The 17,295-nt window shown below is 39.7% G+C and overlaps 2 protein-coding genes across 2 annotated transcripts; both read right to left on the bottom strand.

Annotated features, from left to right (window-relative positions):
* Positions 1–300: 300 nt before the first annotated feature.
* yme1l1b (YME1-like 1b) lies at positions 301–9,139 on the bottom strand (the record flags this gene model as incomplete). Its single annotated transcript, XM_079233018.1, has 18 exons — positions 301–2,038; positions 2,122–2,208; positions 2,651–2,724; positions 2,843–2,969; positions 3,112–3,263; positions 3,485–3,640; positions 3,908–4,020; positions 4,202–4,264; positions 4,693–4,825; positions 5,729–5,881; positions 5,990–6,163; positions 6,518–6,601; positions 6,705–6,855; positions 7,442–7,551; positions 7,850–7,939; positions 8,223–8,400; positions 8,541–8,699; positions 9,107–9,139. The coding sequence occupies 18 exons, from the start codon at positions 9,137–9,139 to the stop codon at positions 1,895–1,897; spliced, it is 2,181 nt and encodes a 726-aa protein (XP_079089144.1). The 3' UTR covers positions 301–1,894.
* Positions 9,140–10,427: 1,288 nt separating this feature from the next.
* LOC306746128 (acyl-CoA-binding domain-containing protein 5A-like) lies at positions 10,428–16,098 on the bottom strand (the record flags this gene model as incomplete). The annotated part of the gene is made up of 12 exons (XM_079228999.1): positions 10,428–10,547; positions 10,626–10,676; positions 10,802–11,010; positions 11,521–11,707; positions 11,995–12,089; positions 12,158–12,376; positions 12,987–13,202; positions 13,560–13,598; positions 13,725–13,878; positions 14,829–14,901; positions 15,304–15,427; positions 16,017–16,098. The coding sequence occupies 12 exons, from the start codon at positions 16,096–16,098 to the stop codon at positions 10,428–10,430; spliced, it is 1,569 nt and encodes a 522-aa protein (XP_079085125.1).
* Positions 16,099–17,295: the final 1,197 nt, after the last annotated feature.

The raw sequence follows: 17,295 nt of genomic DNA, 5'->3' as shown, positions 1-17,295 counted from the left end.
GTTCTTGTTATTCCACTGTTTGGCCACTATGTAACATTTTTGGTCAAAACACACACCAATAATATACTATTGATTTTTTTTGTACCTTAGTATAATTCATTGTTTTAACTTCAGTTTGAGTTTAATACTATTGTGATCATTTGTTTTGTGTATCAAGTGTTGAACTAAACAATATTTTTAATCTAGTCTGTTTTGACATCAGAATTGTCTAATTTGTAATAAAGTGCTGCTTAATTATATAATTATAAAAATAAATCTTCCAACTCACAGACCCAATACACCAAAACACATTATTTGGGCTACGTTTTATTTATCTCGGCTGCACAAACATTCATGAACCACATCCATCACATTGTTGAGAGATTTTGTCAATCAACAGCAGAGAGCCATTCAATGTGTTCTCAGCATAAAAGCATTACTATACATTTATATACAATGCTCCCATTACATCCCAATCATATATACAGCTAAACATGGATAAAAGGTCAATAAACTGAAGAAATTGTGTCTCAATTTGAAGCAAAAAAAAAGAAAAAGGGAACAACATGAAGTACATATGCTGGTGGTAATCTTGACATGAGTTATACTTTCAATTAAATGTAAAAATAAAATAAAAATGTGGATGACACACTGCTGCTGCAACTATCCACTTGAAAATCTTAAGAGGCATACCTGCATGTTTCTACCCACAATCTGTGTTGAAGAAATATCATATTTAGAGTCAAGAATTTCACTTTACAATTATACAGCTTAACTTCTTTTATACATAAAGCAGTGCCAGTAGACATTCAAGATTGGCATATTTCTTCCACTGCACAAAATGTGTCAAAACAGAAAGGTATAGAGCACAAGATGTGAGAAATATCTCTGCTTTGAAATAATGACAAAGGAGACAACAAACAATAGCTGTTGTTAGGCCAACATTGCAACTTTAAAACATTAAAGTTAAAAGCTGAGCATCAGTAATTGTTCGGTCTGTACACGCAGCATAAATTAAATATATTACATGAAGAGAGCACAAGTGTATTGTCAATTTATACACCTTCATATCCAAAGTGCTGAGTTCAAGTTTATATACTTCCTCCTTTAAAACAAAGAAAAAAAAAAAAAAACACTTAACAATACACTCCCCAAAAGGCCACCATTTAAAACAAGTAACAGGGACATATGCAGAGGGGGACAGGAGAGTGTAGACAAAATATATGATCCTCCAATCATTCCAGACACAAAGAATCCGATGGAACGTCAAAGAGCAGCACGCCATTGTGACACTTCTTGGTGCTTAACTACGAGACACGCAAGCTAGAAGTGGAGAGCGCCGACTGACCTTGAAGATATACTAGACTAATAGTATATGAACACAAACCCTGGAAGACAAGTGACAAATAGGAGTTGATATTTAGTTAAAGTGTTATTATGATTACACGGGATCTCTTTGGGCTGAAGATCAGCATTTCCCCATCGACAGGTCTAAACAGATTTTAAACAAATTTCAACTCCTTTTTCAACAATTAACAATATTTAACATGCAGCTTTTCTGTCTGAGGTGCATAATTACATTAATGTATTATCTCCTCCCAGCAACTGATTAAGTGACCTGAGCAACCTCCTTAACATTTAACCCGTTAACCTGTGACACAGGAAAGCTATGTTTAATTGTAACATGACAGAATGACCTCTCTGGGAATATTACACGAAGAGTGAGGACAGTGTGAGGATGTACGACATAGTCCCACATGAGCACTTATCCAGAGACTTTGAGAATGCAGACCATGACTTCTCAGATTCTCTGCTCATGAATTGAGTCCATCCCTCCTTCCATGACCCCTGAGCTCTACAAATCCGACCCCTTCCCCCTGTTGCTACCTTCTGCTTGTTGCTGTGCTTGCAAGTTTCATCTTGTCTCCAGGGCCTTGCCCTCCAGGACCAGCTTAATCTCTTTGGCATCCAGTGTCTCATACATGAGTAGAGCATCTGCCAGGTTTTTGTGCTCTTTGGTATGAGACTTCAGCAGGACTTTGGCACGCTCATAAGAGTTCTGGGGACAGCAAGAGAGAAGTTGGTAAGAAAAAAAGGTTTGGTTGAATTGCTGAGTTGTTTTTTGTTTAGCATCAACCAGACCTTCAATAATACTCTGACTTCATGCTCCACCGCTGCTTGTGTCTCCGGGCTCTGGGCTGTCATGTCAGTATAGGTCATCACACCCAACTGGGAGACAGGAAGGGGACACAAACACATCAATGTACATACAAGTATAGCGAAACTGTAGACTGCAAAGCATTCGCAGTACAAATACTATTAACTAGAGGTCGACTGATAGTGGATTTTAAGGGCCGATATAATAACGATAGTTTGAAGCATGATAAGGCCAGTAGACAATTGAAAATGGGTTTGCTTGCTGCAAAATCAGCTGTTCCAGGATACAGAAAAGGTTTAGCCAACATTTTCAAACCCTATCGCCAAAAAGAATGACGCTTTGAAGGGTTTTGGAGCTTTTACGGAGTGGAGAACGGCTTTCTGAAGAAATGATTTCCAATATAGTTTACAGTGCGAAATGTAATGCAAAGTCTGTCACTTATTTATAGCTGGAGCGTCGTTGGGCAACCTCTATGAACAGCCTTCCCTTTTTAAGTCCCATAAATTAGCTTACCTTTTCACACATTCCAAATCTGGTCACCATCATTTTAGCAATCTTTGTGGCACTATCGAAGTCGCTTGATGCACCTGGAGAAGAAGACACATTAAGCCTATACAAATTCCAACCATTTCCTCATTTTAGAGAATCAAGAGTTTTCTACATTCTACCCCTCATATCAAAACCTTTTTAGGAACTCTGTCTCACCGGTTGTTATGTACTCATGGCCAAATATAATCTCCTCTGCTACACGGCCGCCCATACTGACGTCCATCTGGGCCAGCAGTTGAGAGCGAGTCTCACTCCAGCGATCGTTCTCTGGGAGCATGGACACCTGACGAGACACATTGAGAAAATTAAAAATGGGATGAGAGGATGTACAGTTTAAAGTATTGGCAGTTTGCACTGGACCTGGTATTAAAACTTTTAACGGTTAAAGTTTAACCATTTAGTTTACAAGCTCACGGTTTCCTTACATGTCCCAGACTGGGGCCCCTGGGCATGATAGTAGCCTTGTTAATCGGCATGGCGTCTTTGGTGTAGTGAGCCACGATTGCATGGCCTGATTCATGGTACGCTGTGATGAGCTTGTTTTGCTTGTCTATTTCTGCACTTCTTCTCTCAGGGCCTTGAAGAAAAGAAAAGAAGGTATGAATTAAGTTATAGCTACATTCTCAAAATGACTTAGAGTGAACCTAGTTATATAAAAAAGGAAGCCATTGACATGCAAGATGAAAACAGAAAAATCAGGGTAAGGTTTAGTTGAAAGATTATTTATATTTTAACAAATACTGGGAAACAAGAAAGGGGTCTGTCTTTGCCAACTATTACATCTTCCTAATTACTCACCCATGAGGATTTTGTCTTTAGCAAACTCCAGCTCCTTCAGGGTGACCATGTCTTTGCCATCCACTGCTGCCTTCAGGGCAGCCTGGTTGACTAGATTTTCCAGGTCAGCGCCAGAGAAGCCCACTGTGCCCCGGGCAATGATATTGGCCTCAATAGCTGCAGAGATAACACGCAACATAAACAAAGATCAGTTCAGGCCTCGGACTGGGTAAGTAAAGTAAGTCAACATTCAGCCAATGATGTTAACTTTAAAAAAGACCAATGCTCTGCGCTCGTGTGCTTAGTGTCAGACCCCCAAACCTAGGCATACAAACTATTGTTAGTTCTGTCTCGCAGTGGTTAAAATATCACATACCATAACAAAACATTTGAGAGAAAAATATTGTTATAATTATTCAGGATTAGCAGATTCTAATCTCACACCTGGATCCATTTTAATCTTCTTCAGATACCAGTTGAGGATCTCTGTGCGTCCTTTCACGTCTGGTTTGGGTACAGTCACCTGCATGTCAAATCGTCCTGGGCGGATCAGGGCACTAAAAAAAGAAGAAGATCAACTGGTTAGAAAAGGGCTGACACTGTCAGCATCTGGATCACTGCATCCAAAACCACCTCAGGGTTTGAGTCCAGTCTTTGTTATTATCAACGAAAGCTGGACGTAAATGTGCGTTTTAAGCTCTGACATTCTGATAGGAAGAGACACAGAGGCAAACATACTTATCTAAGGCTTCTGGGAAGTTGGTTGCTCCAATAATGATCACGCCTTCATTTGGTTTAAACCTACAACATAATAGCACAGGTCAGTGTTTGCAATGCTGCAGCTCTCCTCTTGCTTTCGGTTTCTGTTTCAAACCGCAGAAATGTTCAACTCCCTATTCATATTTTGAGCCACAATGCAGTACTTTGATTATTCTTGTGTTTACCTGTACTGTATACACAAATGAAGAAAGACTTTTCATTATTATCTGTAGTTGAATAAGTCAACTGTGGGCCACACTTAGATAACTAATCCTTGCTTTGAGAGGTGGATTATTTACACAATATAATCGTGTGTATTATAAACACGACAGTAATATTTAATTTTCAATACCAGTATATTGCAATATCCCCACCAAACAGCCAAATGTGCTGTTTACCTGAATGAAAACAACATCTTACTCAAAGCATTCATAAACTGTAAAAATGCAACAGATACATTGAGAGATTACCCATCCATCTCTGCAAGCAGTTGGTTGATAGTCTGTCTGGAGTAAGGGTGCATGGGAGACTCAATCCTTTTCCCACCCACACTGTCTAGCTCATCAATGAAGATCACACAAGGAGCATTGCCTTTAGCCTCCCCTAGAAAACAACAGTAGGACAAATGTATAAATCAACACATGTACCACAATATTCAGCACAGCAATTAAGGAATGCTGAATACTGACAGGCTGACGCTAAACTGCATTGCTGGCTCCAAAAGTAAAAAAATACCCATAATGTTTAAAAGTTGTACTCCTAAAGTATGACAGATATGGAGCAAGTTAAGGTCGGAATGGAGAATGAATCTTAGTTGAAAGAAGCGTGAGAGTTAGAGTGAGAGACATAATCACAATTGGAGGTTATTTCCTAAAATGAAATGTATGATGGGAGAAGGCCCTTTGGCCTGGTGACTTCTTTCCACTTTATATTATAAAAGCAGAATCCTGCTTGGAGTATAAGGTTTGAGGAGATCAGGCCGGTGGGAAGGGGCGTGTCCATTTACAGTGTTTTAAGTAATCAGAGGCACCTTCAATTCTGATCTGACATGGATCGGTATACAACGGAGGGAAGCTAAAACTTTTTTTTTTAAATGCTCGAACGTTATCCTCCTAGTTAAGATTCCAGCTGCAGCCTTCTACAACATTTGAAGACTTGTGGTACTATTGCTAGCTTTAAAAGTTGAAAATACCAATAATGTATAAAAGATGTGGAATATTGTTTGTAGTTTGACTATATCGTTTAGTTATAGTTTGAATAAAGTTTGAAGTTCAAAGTATAAATAAAGTAGAGAAAAGGGTGAAAACAATGATTATTATATATATTTAATATAAGTATGGAAGGTTTGACTGATGAAAATAACAGTGGGCATGTCCTAATTGAGCAGAACGTTTTGATGTTTGAATGACATTTCTCCACTAGAAGGAGTTAATAAATGTAAATTGTTGCACAATCATGCAGCCCTTGTATCAGGAGAAGGAAAAAGCAATTTTTTAAAAGTCCCACTGAAAAGATTCCGGATGCGGCTGGCTCCCACTCCAACAAACATCTCGTCAAATTCGGACCCGGAGGCGTAGTAGAATGGCACATCTGCCTCCCCTGCCACCGCTCTGGCCAGTAGAGTCTTCCCAGTCCCTGGAGGACCAACTAGTAGAACACCTAAAGTAGAGAAAGGCGAGGAGAAAGGGATAACGAAGAATGAGACAGGGATACAAAAACAAGATCTGAACAGAGTTGAAGAAAATGCACGGTGAGAGATAGCGATACCTTTTGGCAGCTTTCCTCCCAAGACCGTGAACTTCTCTGGGTTTTTAAGGAACTCCACTACTTCCTGCAGCTCGTTCTTCGCTTCGTCTACCCCTTTGACGTGCTCAAATGTCACATTTTTCACCTGGACAGGGTCCACTGCAGAGTCCAGGCCTGATGTGGTTCGGAACCGTACTATCCAAAATGGTTAGATTAAAGTTCGAAATCACACTGCATGGCACAGTTAATAAACTCACACAACACTGCCTGTTACTGAGGATTATTTAAGACCCACAACTGATCGCATATATTAGTAATTCAATACTGCAGGTTAGAATATGCTGTTATTGTTGCCTGCAAATAGCAGAACATAGCTCAGTTATACCAAGCTTAGTTCTTTTCTTTATGTTCAAGATGCATATATAGTTTAGCAGGCAAATACTGAGCTTTATTATTGACATTCACATTTTGACATGTTAACATATTAGAGGGGATTTCCCGTGAGAAAAGAAATTAAAAGCAGTTTTAGAGTAGAAAAGGAGCCTTTACCCGATATGAAAGGGGTCTTGGAGATGCCATAGAGCCCAACAAGAAGTAGCACCAGCAAGATTAGACGAGTCCTCCTGAGAGATTCTGAAAATTTGGAGCACAAAAACTATACATCAGCCATGTTTGATGCTTATAATGGAATAACGATCATGTGACTCAATTAGAGTTGGTTAGTATTAAAACTTGCCTTGTGTGCGTTGTGTCAAGACTTGGGCTTTCAGGAAACCCTCAGCGAAACCCCTCTTGAAGGCATCTTGATGCTCCTCGGGTACGCTCTTGTTCTTTACCAGACTGTCTAGATTTTCAACTTCTATCCCCTTGTCACGTGTTAGGAAACCCTGCAGCACACGGTAAGACTGGTCAGCAGTATTCACAAAGCCACAATACGCCTTCACTTTAATCACACCGTCACTCTCGAGGCCATCACACTGGACACGATGTGTAGGCCTCAAAACTTACGGTGCACACGCTCTGCTTTTATTCTTTGATTCCTGCATTGGCCGAACAGCTGGAGGAGCCTATTACTTAGATAACACAGCTGCATAACTATATAATTATGAAAAAAAACGTCTATTTCAGCCATGAAGATTATAGGGCTGTTGGTGACTTGAGCTAGGCAGAACAGCAATTTCCAAGTTTTACTCAATTCTTGTGAGCAGAAGACGGAAGACATGCCCATGTAAGTTTCTATTTGACTAGACAGTAGAGAAAAACAACAACAGTGATCTGGTGCATTTTCTACTCAAGAGCCTAGTCAGTTGAAAGTGTTGTTGCTAAGGCTAAAGGCAAATTCATTAAACTGTATCTCTAACATGCTTATTACAATGAACACGTCAAAGATATGCTAAATATAATAAGCACATTAAGCATAAAGCTTACATGCTGAAGGATATTCTCAAGCATGTGAACATCTCTAGTACGTACCTTCATAAAAGATGGAGTGAACCCCTCAGAGTCCAGGGAGCGGTCAGAGGCTGACTGCAGTCGTCTGGTTTTGCTCTTTAAAGTTTTAAAGCCTCTGTTTGGAACCCACACTTGAAATGTGAGGTAAGCATATGATGTTTAAATAGATTACAAAGCTAACCATGTTTCCACAGCATATAATTTAACAAGATTAACATAAACATTGTAAATCTACTGTACAATGTACATGTAAAAATAGGCCACCACAGATAATACTGACAATTAACTGGGATTTGTTACTCTCTCAGTAACGTAATTTACATAATTGTCAAACATACAAACCAACTCTAGTAATTAATATGGAACAACTGAATGCAAAGCGTCGGATTAGTAATAAAATATTACTCATAGTATTATTACTATAGTTACCGGGCCAGTGTTGAAGTTCTGTGCAGACAGACTGGAGAGGCATGGGGAGCAGCCTGGAATAAGACATGGGCATTGCACCACACGAGAAGCCTGGGAACAGAGAAGAAGGCGCAACTGTTAACTCTGAGATAACCTGGGAAAAAAGTGGTAGCATAGGCACTAAATACTTGTTAAGATGGTTAACTAGTAACTAAACTAATCCAAAAAAATGCGATGCAGTCAAGTGAAACACAATGTTCGATCTTGGCATGTTGTGGTCATTCCTGAGATATGATGAGGAGGCAGGCAAAAGCACCAGCCACAGGCACACTTATTTAAGTAGTACTATTTCCAGTTTGGGAGACATGTGCATAACAACGATGTACATTCTCACCATGCTTATTGTAGTAAAAGGAGTGCGTAGAAAGATGTGAGGTCCTCCAGGCGGTCTGTCCACCCAATCGAAGTGGCGTCTCCTGTGGACTTAAGCGTGGTAACACACTGTTCACCAGCTTATCCAGCTGCTGTGCTCCCAGGTCTGATAAGCCAAGCTCACGCAGATTCCACATGGGCTGCACATACACATTATATCATTAGTTAATTTATATTCCTCACAAGGTTCTTGTGGAACAGGTTTTTGTTAAACACTTGGACTTAGAATATCACATGCATCTGATGCAGCAATTACAGATTACATCTAATGAATGTGTACCTCTGTGCGGTGCAGTTCTGAGTCTGAGGTGTGCTCCTTGTGCTTTCTTGATTTGCAGGGGGCACTGCTGCGGCAGCCCACTGAGCTCTTCAGAGAGTGGAGGACATTGGTGAGGTGGCTAAGAGGGACAGTCACCTGTGAGCACATGAAGTCGGGGAGCTGGTGTTACAAAGTCAACATGATGTAAATCAAGCTTACACGCCAGTTATTTTTCTAAATTGAAAAAAATATATATATCAAGGTGATATTATTATTAGGCGTTATTGTATTGTATTGTATAACGCTCATTGACGCAGTCTCAGGTCAGGACACACTGACTCAGCTGGCGTCAGGTGAAACATATTCCAAAGGTATTTATTTAATAACGGGTAAACAGAACGATAACGCCAACGTTGTTGACAGACCGTCCACTCACGTGAACATGAAGGTCTTTCAAACTGTAACAAAGGGTCAACAGAGGTCACCTGAGAGAGCGCGGTAAATTTAGCTTTATCTGCTAGCAAGCCAAAGACCAAAACAACAACAGTGCTAACGTTAGCTTGGCCTCGCGTCTCCTGTTCTCTTACCTGTGGCTGGACAGTCATTGACAGGGAAAACATGTTTAATTCTCACTGGTACACAGCGGACGTTGAGCTGCACAAATTGAGCCACTGTCCTCGAGAGTCAAAGGTCCGTATTTACTTTACTTATCTCACTGTAGCAGTGAAACTGCTAACTTCAGCGGCAGCTGAAAAAAATAAACCGGATATGACGTAAATGGTGTCGTGACCCTGTTTAATGTTCTCCTTTTTCTGACCCCGTTTAAGTTCTGTGTATCCATCTTCATTTAATGTAAAACTTGACCATTATTAGTCCTCAAATGTACACCAGTCTAAACTGATAAATGCGAGACAATAAACTATACTTAACACCTATATTCCCCAGCTCATTGACAGGAAGCATACGTATCTATTTCACAACCAGTTAAAGCTTTTCAGCCAATTATCTCAAATTTGAACTTCAAAATCAAAGATTCACCACAATAAATGTGTTTGTCCAAAGAATGTGTTTATTGCATGTCAAAATGTGCTTCACGTACTCATGTTTAAAAATGGTATATTTGAAAGCACCACACCTCTTAAGAGACATATTTATTTTCACTGTACAGCTGACAAGAAACCAGAATGCATGTATGGCTTGTCTTTTCTCTGTTTCTCACTTTGCACAAAAGTGCACTCTTTGATACTATTGCACTAAAGCCATAAAATAAATATATACTTGTACATGTAAATACAATATTGGTCACCATCTCTATTTGGTCTAAAAATAAATGTACCTAAATGATTTATATATTTCTAACAATGAATATAAAAGTCCTTAGTAATCAGAAGTTTACTACTGTATAATCATGAATTAATTTCAATAAATAGTTGACTCAGTGGTGTGAGTTATGTGTATATTGAGTTCCTGGTGGTCTGTGAGACATGTCATGAATAAGACCACCACCTAATGCTAAGCTCTCTGTAACAAAGAAAATGCATTTATAATGCACAAATCTTCCGTTTCTTAAAACATGTCAAAAGTATCCATGAAGTCAAAATGCTCCACTATATTGCAGAGTCTTACACACCTTTCTGACCCTTCCTTTATCTAAAGTAGCCTCTCCATTTCTACTGGAGCCTCATTATACTCTATCTGTGAAGGGGCTTGAGAAAGCCACAAAGCAACAAAAATGCAACAATTTCATGCCAGCTTCATTCGATTGATGCCGATGGTTCACAAATAATTCAGGGGATTTTCCTGTGTGGGAGAAAAGATGAAACTGAGTTTTCGTAGTTGGTAGTATGGCTATAACGCAAAAGTAATATGTGATAATAGACCAGGACATTCTTGATCAGCATTTTTTGCTCACCGTCTCCTCCGTTGTAAATAAAGCTGGACGAGCCAATGGGCAATCAGAGGCCAGAGTGCAGTAAACATCGCAGTGAGTGGAGAAATGTGAAAAGGCCACCAAGATGGTCTCAGGAACTATAAAAACAGAAACTTGCATTAAAGTGACTGTTTGTTTTCTTCAATATTACATCTTAAATAAAAATATACAAGGACCTTTTGTGCTACAGTTAGGGAGTCCTCCTGCCTTGACGAAGATGATCTAGACTGAAAAATGCAATAACCAAATATAGAAATCTATTAATAAATATATAATAAATTTTCATGGAGACTGCCATCAACAATGGTACATTTCAGTGAACACACTGTGGTTAAAACCTCTGGTCTTTCACCTGTGACACCGTAAGCGCCTCCAGAGCGTGCAGCCTCTGCAACACTGTGGCCATGTCATGCTGCAGACGCAGCAGAGCTGTAGCTATTTGCTCATTGACGTTTCCTCTGGCAGAGCTGATTGAACGTCTGCTCTGTGACACACAACAGCGGGCAGCATCGACACTGGCACACCGGTGAGGGCTGCAGGTAGCCCTTGGCGACTGTGAACCTGAAACAGGAGTCAGAATGGGACAGCTTAAAGGTCTAGTAGTGTGTAGGATTTGTCAGTGAGATTGCATATTGAAACAAACTGAAACTTCTTCAAGATGACAAGCATGTAGGAGAACATACGGTGATCAACGCAAAAACACAAAACTGCCAATAGCCCTGTTGAGAGCAGGTGTTTAGTTTGCCGTTCTGGGCTACCGTAGAAACATTTGCTCATGCGCACACATGCTCAGTGAAGAGGACCCGCTTCGTAGATTCTTATTTTAAAGTGATTATACTAATAAGAGAAGATAGTTAGTGATATTATACTAAATTTCTTCCAATCGATTCCCTCTTAATGATACATACTAGTTCTTTATTGCTACAACATGCAACTTTTGTGGAAAACGGCTGTGTGCTTCAGGGTATTAGATGCCTTTAAATGCTATAGGAGGTTGGCATAAGTAAACATCTTAGAAGAAAGACAAATTGGGGATACAGTGTCAATATAAATCACAGTCGACAGGTTCACCTCTCCCTCTTCTTGACAAGGAGCTGTTGTGCTGGCTTGCACTAATCCCTTCTTTAAGGTAAGAATCTCCCATGAGTACTTGATCCTCTCCTCCCTTCAGGGTAGTGTTGCTCTCAAACCAAAGATCCCTTTGCCTCACTGAGGCAGCTCCTGATCCAGGCGACAGTATTTTTGATGTAGACAGCCCCTTGGTAGGAAAATAAGAGTCAACCACAGTTTGAATGGCCATTATTAGGTCAGAACACATTGCATGTATTTTACATTGCAACTCCTTGTGACTTTATTTCAATAATGTTGATGTGACTTAAGGGATGGTTTGACATTTTTGGGAAATATTTTATTTGCTTTCTTGCCTCGGGTTACATGAGAAAAGAAGCTAATCTAGCTCACGGAAAGAAAGTAAATAAGGATGTTTGCCGCAATGTGAAAACTAATCCTTTGATGTGGTGCACATATGGATGAGCGACGCTACACCTCTTCCATGGCCAGATGCTCCATTGAGTCACAGAATTCCTCATTGTCTGAGTCTGTGGAGCGATGGTTCTTCTCAGGAAAAGCATCAGTATGACCTGAACATGGACACAATGGTAAATGATATTGTTCTTCAATGTACATCTACATTAATGGGTAATCTTACCACTCAGGTGTCCATTAAAGTGCATATAAGAGTTATTCCGGACACTGGGCTCCATGCAACAGGCCAGCTCCTCCTCCTCCACCTCGCTGTTGAGGGAGCTGTGTGTCCCGTTGGTGAAGGAGGACATGCTGGGCTCCATGCTGCTGCTGGACCCCCTAGTGTCAGACCTCCACCTCTTGTCCACCTTTAGCAGCCTCGGGTCAGGCCTCCAGTCTGAGACTGAACAAAAGATAGAGAGAGAGAGAGAGAGAGAGAGAGAGAGAGAGAGAGAGAGAAAGAGAGAACAAGAGAGAGAGATAGAGCGACAGTATAACAAAGCATTACAAAAGGGTGCAGTTCTTTTTTAGGTGCTTTGCCATATCTCGCCCTGGATGTAAAACAGTGCAAATTACTTTTTTCTTTATCTCACTTACTTTCAATGGAAACTATGTGGATTCTACAATCTTAAAACTACCTCAAGTGGGTCACACAAATGTTGTTCTTAAAGAACAAATACAAGTGTGATGGCCAAGCGGCAACTAACGATACTGAAATATGAAGCCAAAAACTGCAGTTACTCAAATGGCCACTTGAGGCTGGATCCAAATGTGAGTCCATCCCATAGACCCCCCATGTTAAAATGCCCAGCCATTAGCAGAAATAAACATGTTTACAGCCTGCTACAAACATCTTTTGGTCTCAATAGCTACATTCAACTGTACAGAATATAGAATATCACCTGCCTTATCCTTGAAAGCATGTACAAACACTGTTGGTGTAGTGTGTAACCTCTACAACACAGCACATTTCACGGCACAAAACAGCTAACAACTACTACCACAGATGGTACCTTCTTCTTCCTCCTTGTCTTCATCGTCTGTATTGTCTTCTTCATCCCCATTCTCCTCTTCCTCACTGTTCCTCCAATCCCTACTTTCCTCGTTTCTCTCGATTTCACTATTTTCATTGCTTCCCTCTGCCTCCTCGCCACTTATGACACTTATGCAATGAGCACTGCTGTCATTTTCTCCGAGATTTTGTATATCATCCCACAGATCCCCATAGCCTGAGCGGTGAGGGAAACACTCTTCATTAACTCTATATCTAAGTATATGTTGCACAATGTACATCTACACAAAGACATACTCACAGTTGACAGTTGAACATTTTACAGCTTCAGCACACTACATCTATACCACAGAGTGCAGATAACGATAAAGGGCAACAACCAACACTGCTGACTAACTACAGCTCATACATGACAGATTATACAAGAACGTTTCATTTAACATCTCATTTCTTACAGTTCCTGCAGTGTAAATCAAAGACAATGTACACCCTTTTGTCAAATGAAACTGCATTGAGAGCAACTGAAAGAGGTTGAAATAAACTTATACAGCCACTATGAACACCAAAGACTTGCCTTCCATTGTCGGTTTGTTAAGTTGTTTAACCATTTCATCTAGAGATAAAAACACAAGTAAGACAGGCTCAGTGTTATAACAAATGTCATCTGTGTGACTAACAGAGATGCCATAGCATGGATTGTATTGTGCTCTTATTAGGCATCACTGATCTTGGACATTACCTGTAGGGTTTTCAAAAGGCCTGGTGAAGGGTCTCCTGTCCACTTCATTATCTTCAGCTTCTTCTTCTCCTTCTCTGTATACTTCTGTGTAGAAGTTGCCAAGCTTCTCTACCAAATCGGACACCTCATCCGAGATTGGGATGGTCTCCAAAATCTGACAACACATTCATAATAAATGGTGATGCTTTTCTCTTCCAATCTCGTTTAAAAAAATTGGAAATCGTTACAATTAAGCACTTTCTTTTGCATGAACAGGTGTGATACAATTTTAAATAAGCCGCCAGAAAACAGGTTACGGCATAATTACATCGAGCAAAGGCTGATGGATTTATCTGCTGGACCAGGTTATTAAAGCTGATTAAAAACAGCTGATAACTGGAGGACCTAATGCTATGAGTTTACAAATTAATAATGCAATTTGTAAAAGCAGTCTGCTGTTATTTAACAGCATCTGCCATTGTTCGACACATGAAGAATATATTTCAAATATATGAAGTGAGTCCTTTTTTATTAACAAGTTTAAAGCCATGCTAGCAGCTGCTCTGTGAGGCTGTACTTAACATCAATATGCTCACAATAACAATGATGTTTATCAAGTTTATTGTTTATCATCCTAGTTTAGCCTGATAGTATGCTAACATGTTCTAATTAGCAATAAACACAAACTGCAATTGAGGTTGATGGAATGTCAAATCAATCAACTACATTTTGACCTGATGGCGGCACAAGATGAAAAGGTACGAGATAATCAAAGTTATTATAATTCAAAGTGAGGCTCATGGTGGCGGTAGAGAGAGTCAGGGGATCACTTCAGTCAGCATGATACGTCCTCTGGGGACTGGGAATATCGTTGATAATTTCACAGCAAACCATCAAATAGTTGTTGGAGCAACTAACTCTGGTTTTAAAATAATAATATGATAAATAATAATAATGATCAGCCTCCATAAGCACATACTGTATGATACATATATGTACTGTTTGTTGGGCACACAGTCTTTTCTTACTGAGCAAAAACATCAATGTGAGGAGAGCTATGTACTCCAAGTGTATTAACTTTGTATTATTATGCATATTATGCATGTTTTCCTTGACAGGACTTACCTGCTGGATGTCCTCAACATAATTCCTCATGGCTTCTTCCTTTGTCATATTTCCCAAAGCGCTCCATGCATCCCTGGTAACACAAAGTCTTAGTTCAACACCTGAAACCTGAGAGCGAAGTGAACGCTGAATAACTAAAAAAATGGGGAAGTATGTGGAAATCTCACCAAATTGAATCTATTCTGTATTACTGCAGGATAATCCATACTTGCAGTATTGTGGCATAATATTTGGGTATTGCATTATTAAAACAAGCCATGGATTTGGAACAATGGTACAGCAGGCATGTGAAGTGCCTTTGACAGGGTCTGACTGGACAGGGAGCGAGACTCTGATAGTATGAATATTAGTGAGATAGTTTTTGTGAAACATGCAAATGCACCAGCTGTATGTCACCTGTGTTGCCATTAGCAACAACTCTGAATTTAGTTGTGGGGAAAAATAATAACATGTGCATTAAGACAACATAGTATACCATTTTGCTTTTCCACTCGTGTCCCAGTAGCCGTTAGGTCTTGGGATGTTGCAGGGCCCCAGGGTGGCCTGCTTGTAGTAACTATAGAACATCAGCAGCATGTCATCAGATGGCTGGAAAGGACCTGAAATTATAAAGTGAAAGAATCAAAATCAAAATCAGAACCATTTATTTGCCAGGTATGTTACACATACGAGGAGTTTGTCTTGGTGGGTGGTGCATACATTAGACAAATAACAACCATCAACACAGTGCAAGAAATATAAACATATTACATTTACAAAATAATATAAAATTACGTGCACATAGAAACAGATAACAGTACTATAAACAAGTGTACTGTATGTGTATGTGAAAGTGTAATAAGTGGCAAGTGTATTTAAATATGAAGTATGACCGGTAGGAAATTGTCCTGGGGATGACAGAGTCAGAACACGGGCAGCTTGAAGATGCAGCATGAACTGCTATGTTGAGATACATGTGAGCTACAGAGAACTTTGTTAGCCTCGAGATATGACTGATTCAGTTAATCAGCTCTTATTCTTATAGGCTAGCAGCTTTATCAATGGAGGGACAGCTCTTAGACGCTCCGCATGTAGGTCAATCACCTGGAGGGTTCACACACAAACAGGCACAGACTTCATCGTATCGCACACATAACGCTCACTGAGCACCAGTCCAATCACTTTGAGACGAGCATAAAGCAGCATCACCTTCTTCAGGAAAACTCCGGATCACTTTAACTGCAGCAACAAATTTCGCCTCCAGGCTGTGTGCGTCCTCCTCTTGCGCCATGCTGAATCCCAGCCTGGATGAAGTGAAGCGGTCCTCACATCTTGAACAGTAACATCAAGCAATTAATGGAAAATCGAATCCGTCCAGGAAGTGTTCAGCGAAGGACAATTCAACACAATTTGGTCATCACTGCAGCTCGTTGCCACTTGTCTTGTCTAAGGAGGCAGACTGTTTCCTCTTTAATCTAGGATATTCTAGGGGAAATGTGGTTTATTAAATAAGACATTGTCGGCTTAGCGCAAATAGACTACATTATGTAATCCCCCCTACGGCTGATTTGTTAGAAACTCACCAAAAAGTTCATATTCGCCGGTGCAATAATTGTTTCATTAGCCCGGTGTTTGTCAGCAATATGCAGTAGAAAGCCAATCTCGACTCCGGTCAAGGATGAACCAAACAGTCAACGTCTGGTCGCGAAATATGTCTGGGAAATGTAGTTCTTTGTGGAACCAGCGTCGCAGAGTAGTGGGCCAAAACGTAACGTTTACTACTTCAAGCACCACAAACCCCTCTCAGCCGGGATTTAAACCGCGGTGATGTATGGGAAATGTAGTGTCGTGAGGTTATTCTATAGCAAAACAGCACTGAGAAGCACAGGCCTTGTGTTAAGTATAGAGTAGACCTATGCCTCTAAAACTCATGAGGGAATTTTAACAGTGCTTTTCTTAACTCATAGAGTTGAGTCTAATCTGTAGTGTCAAATTCATTTTCATATTTTATGTATCTTTTTAAGCTTTCAAAATAATTTATGTAAGCCTTATATTTCTGTTATTTCAATAATGGCGTATGGATATATATATATATATATATATATATATATATATATATATATATATATATATATATATATATATATATAATAATAATATAATAATCTATGTTTTGAAAATGTGATGACTATAGGTGATGAATGTAAGGATAATGTTGATGTTAGTTATGGCTGTAACTCTAAAACTAGGTCCCCCTTGCCTGTCGTTTGTTCTGTTTAAAATAATCTGACTTGATGATGTGTGTATTGTTGTGTCCGGTTTTTCTGTGAATGGAAAGCAGTAAAAAGGATGGAAGAAATTATATACATAATATGTGCTATTTAACCTAAAATATACTATTCATAATGCACGTGTTGTTTTATAATAATGATACTTATTTGACGAAACTACTAGAAAACCAAATAGTTTATTTATATAATAATTCCCG

This window comes from Taurulus bubalis (assembly GCF_910589615.1).
Source record: "Taurulus bubalis genome assembly, chromosome: 1".
Classification (NCBI taxonomy): Eukaryota; Metazoa; Chordata; class Actinopteri; order Perciformes; family Cottidae; genus Taurulus; species Taurulus bubalis.
Note: the sequence above shows the minus strand (reverse complement) of the source record. Positions and strands in the feature narration are given on the sequence as shown.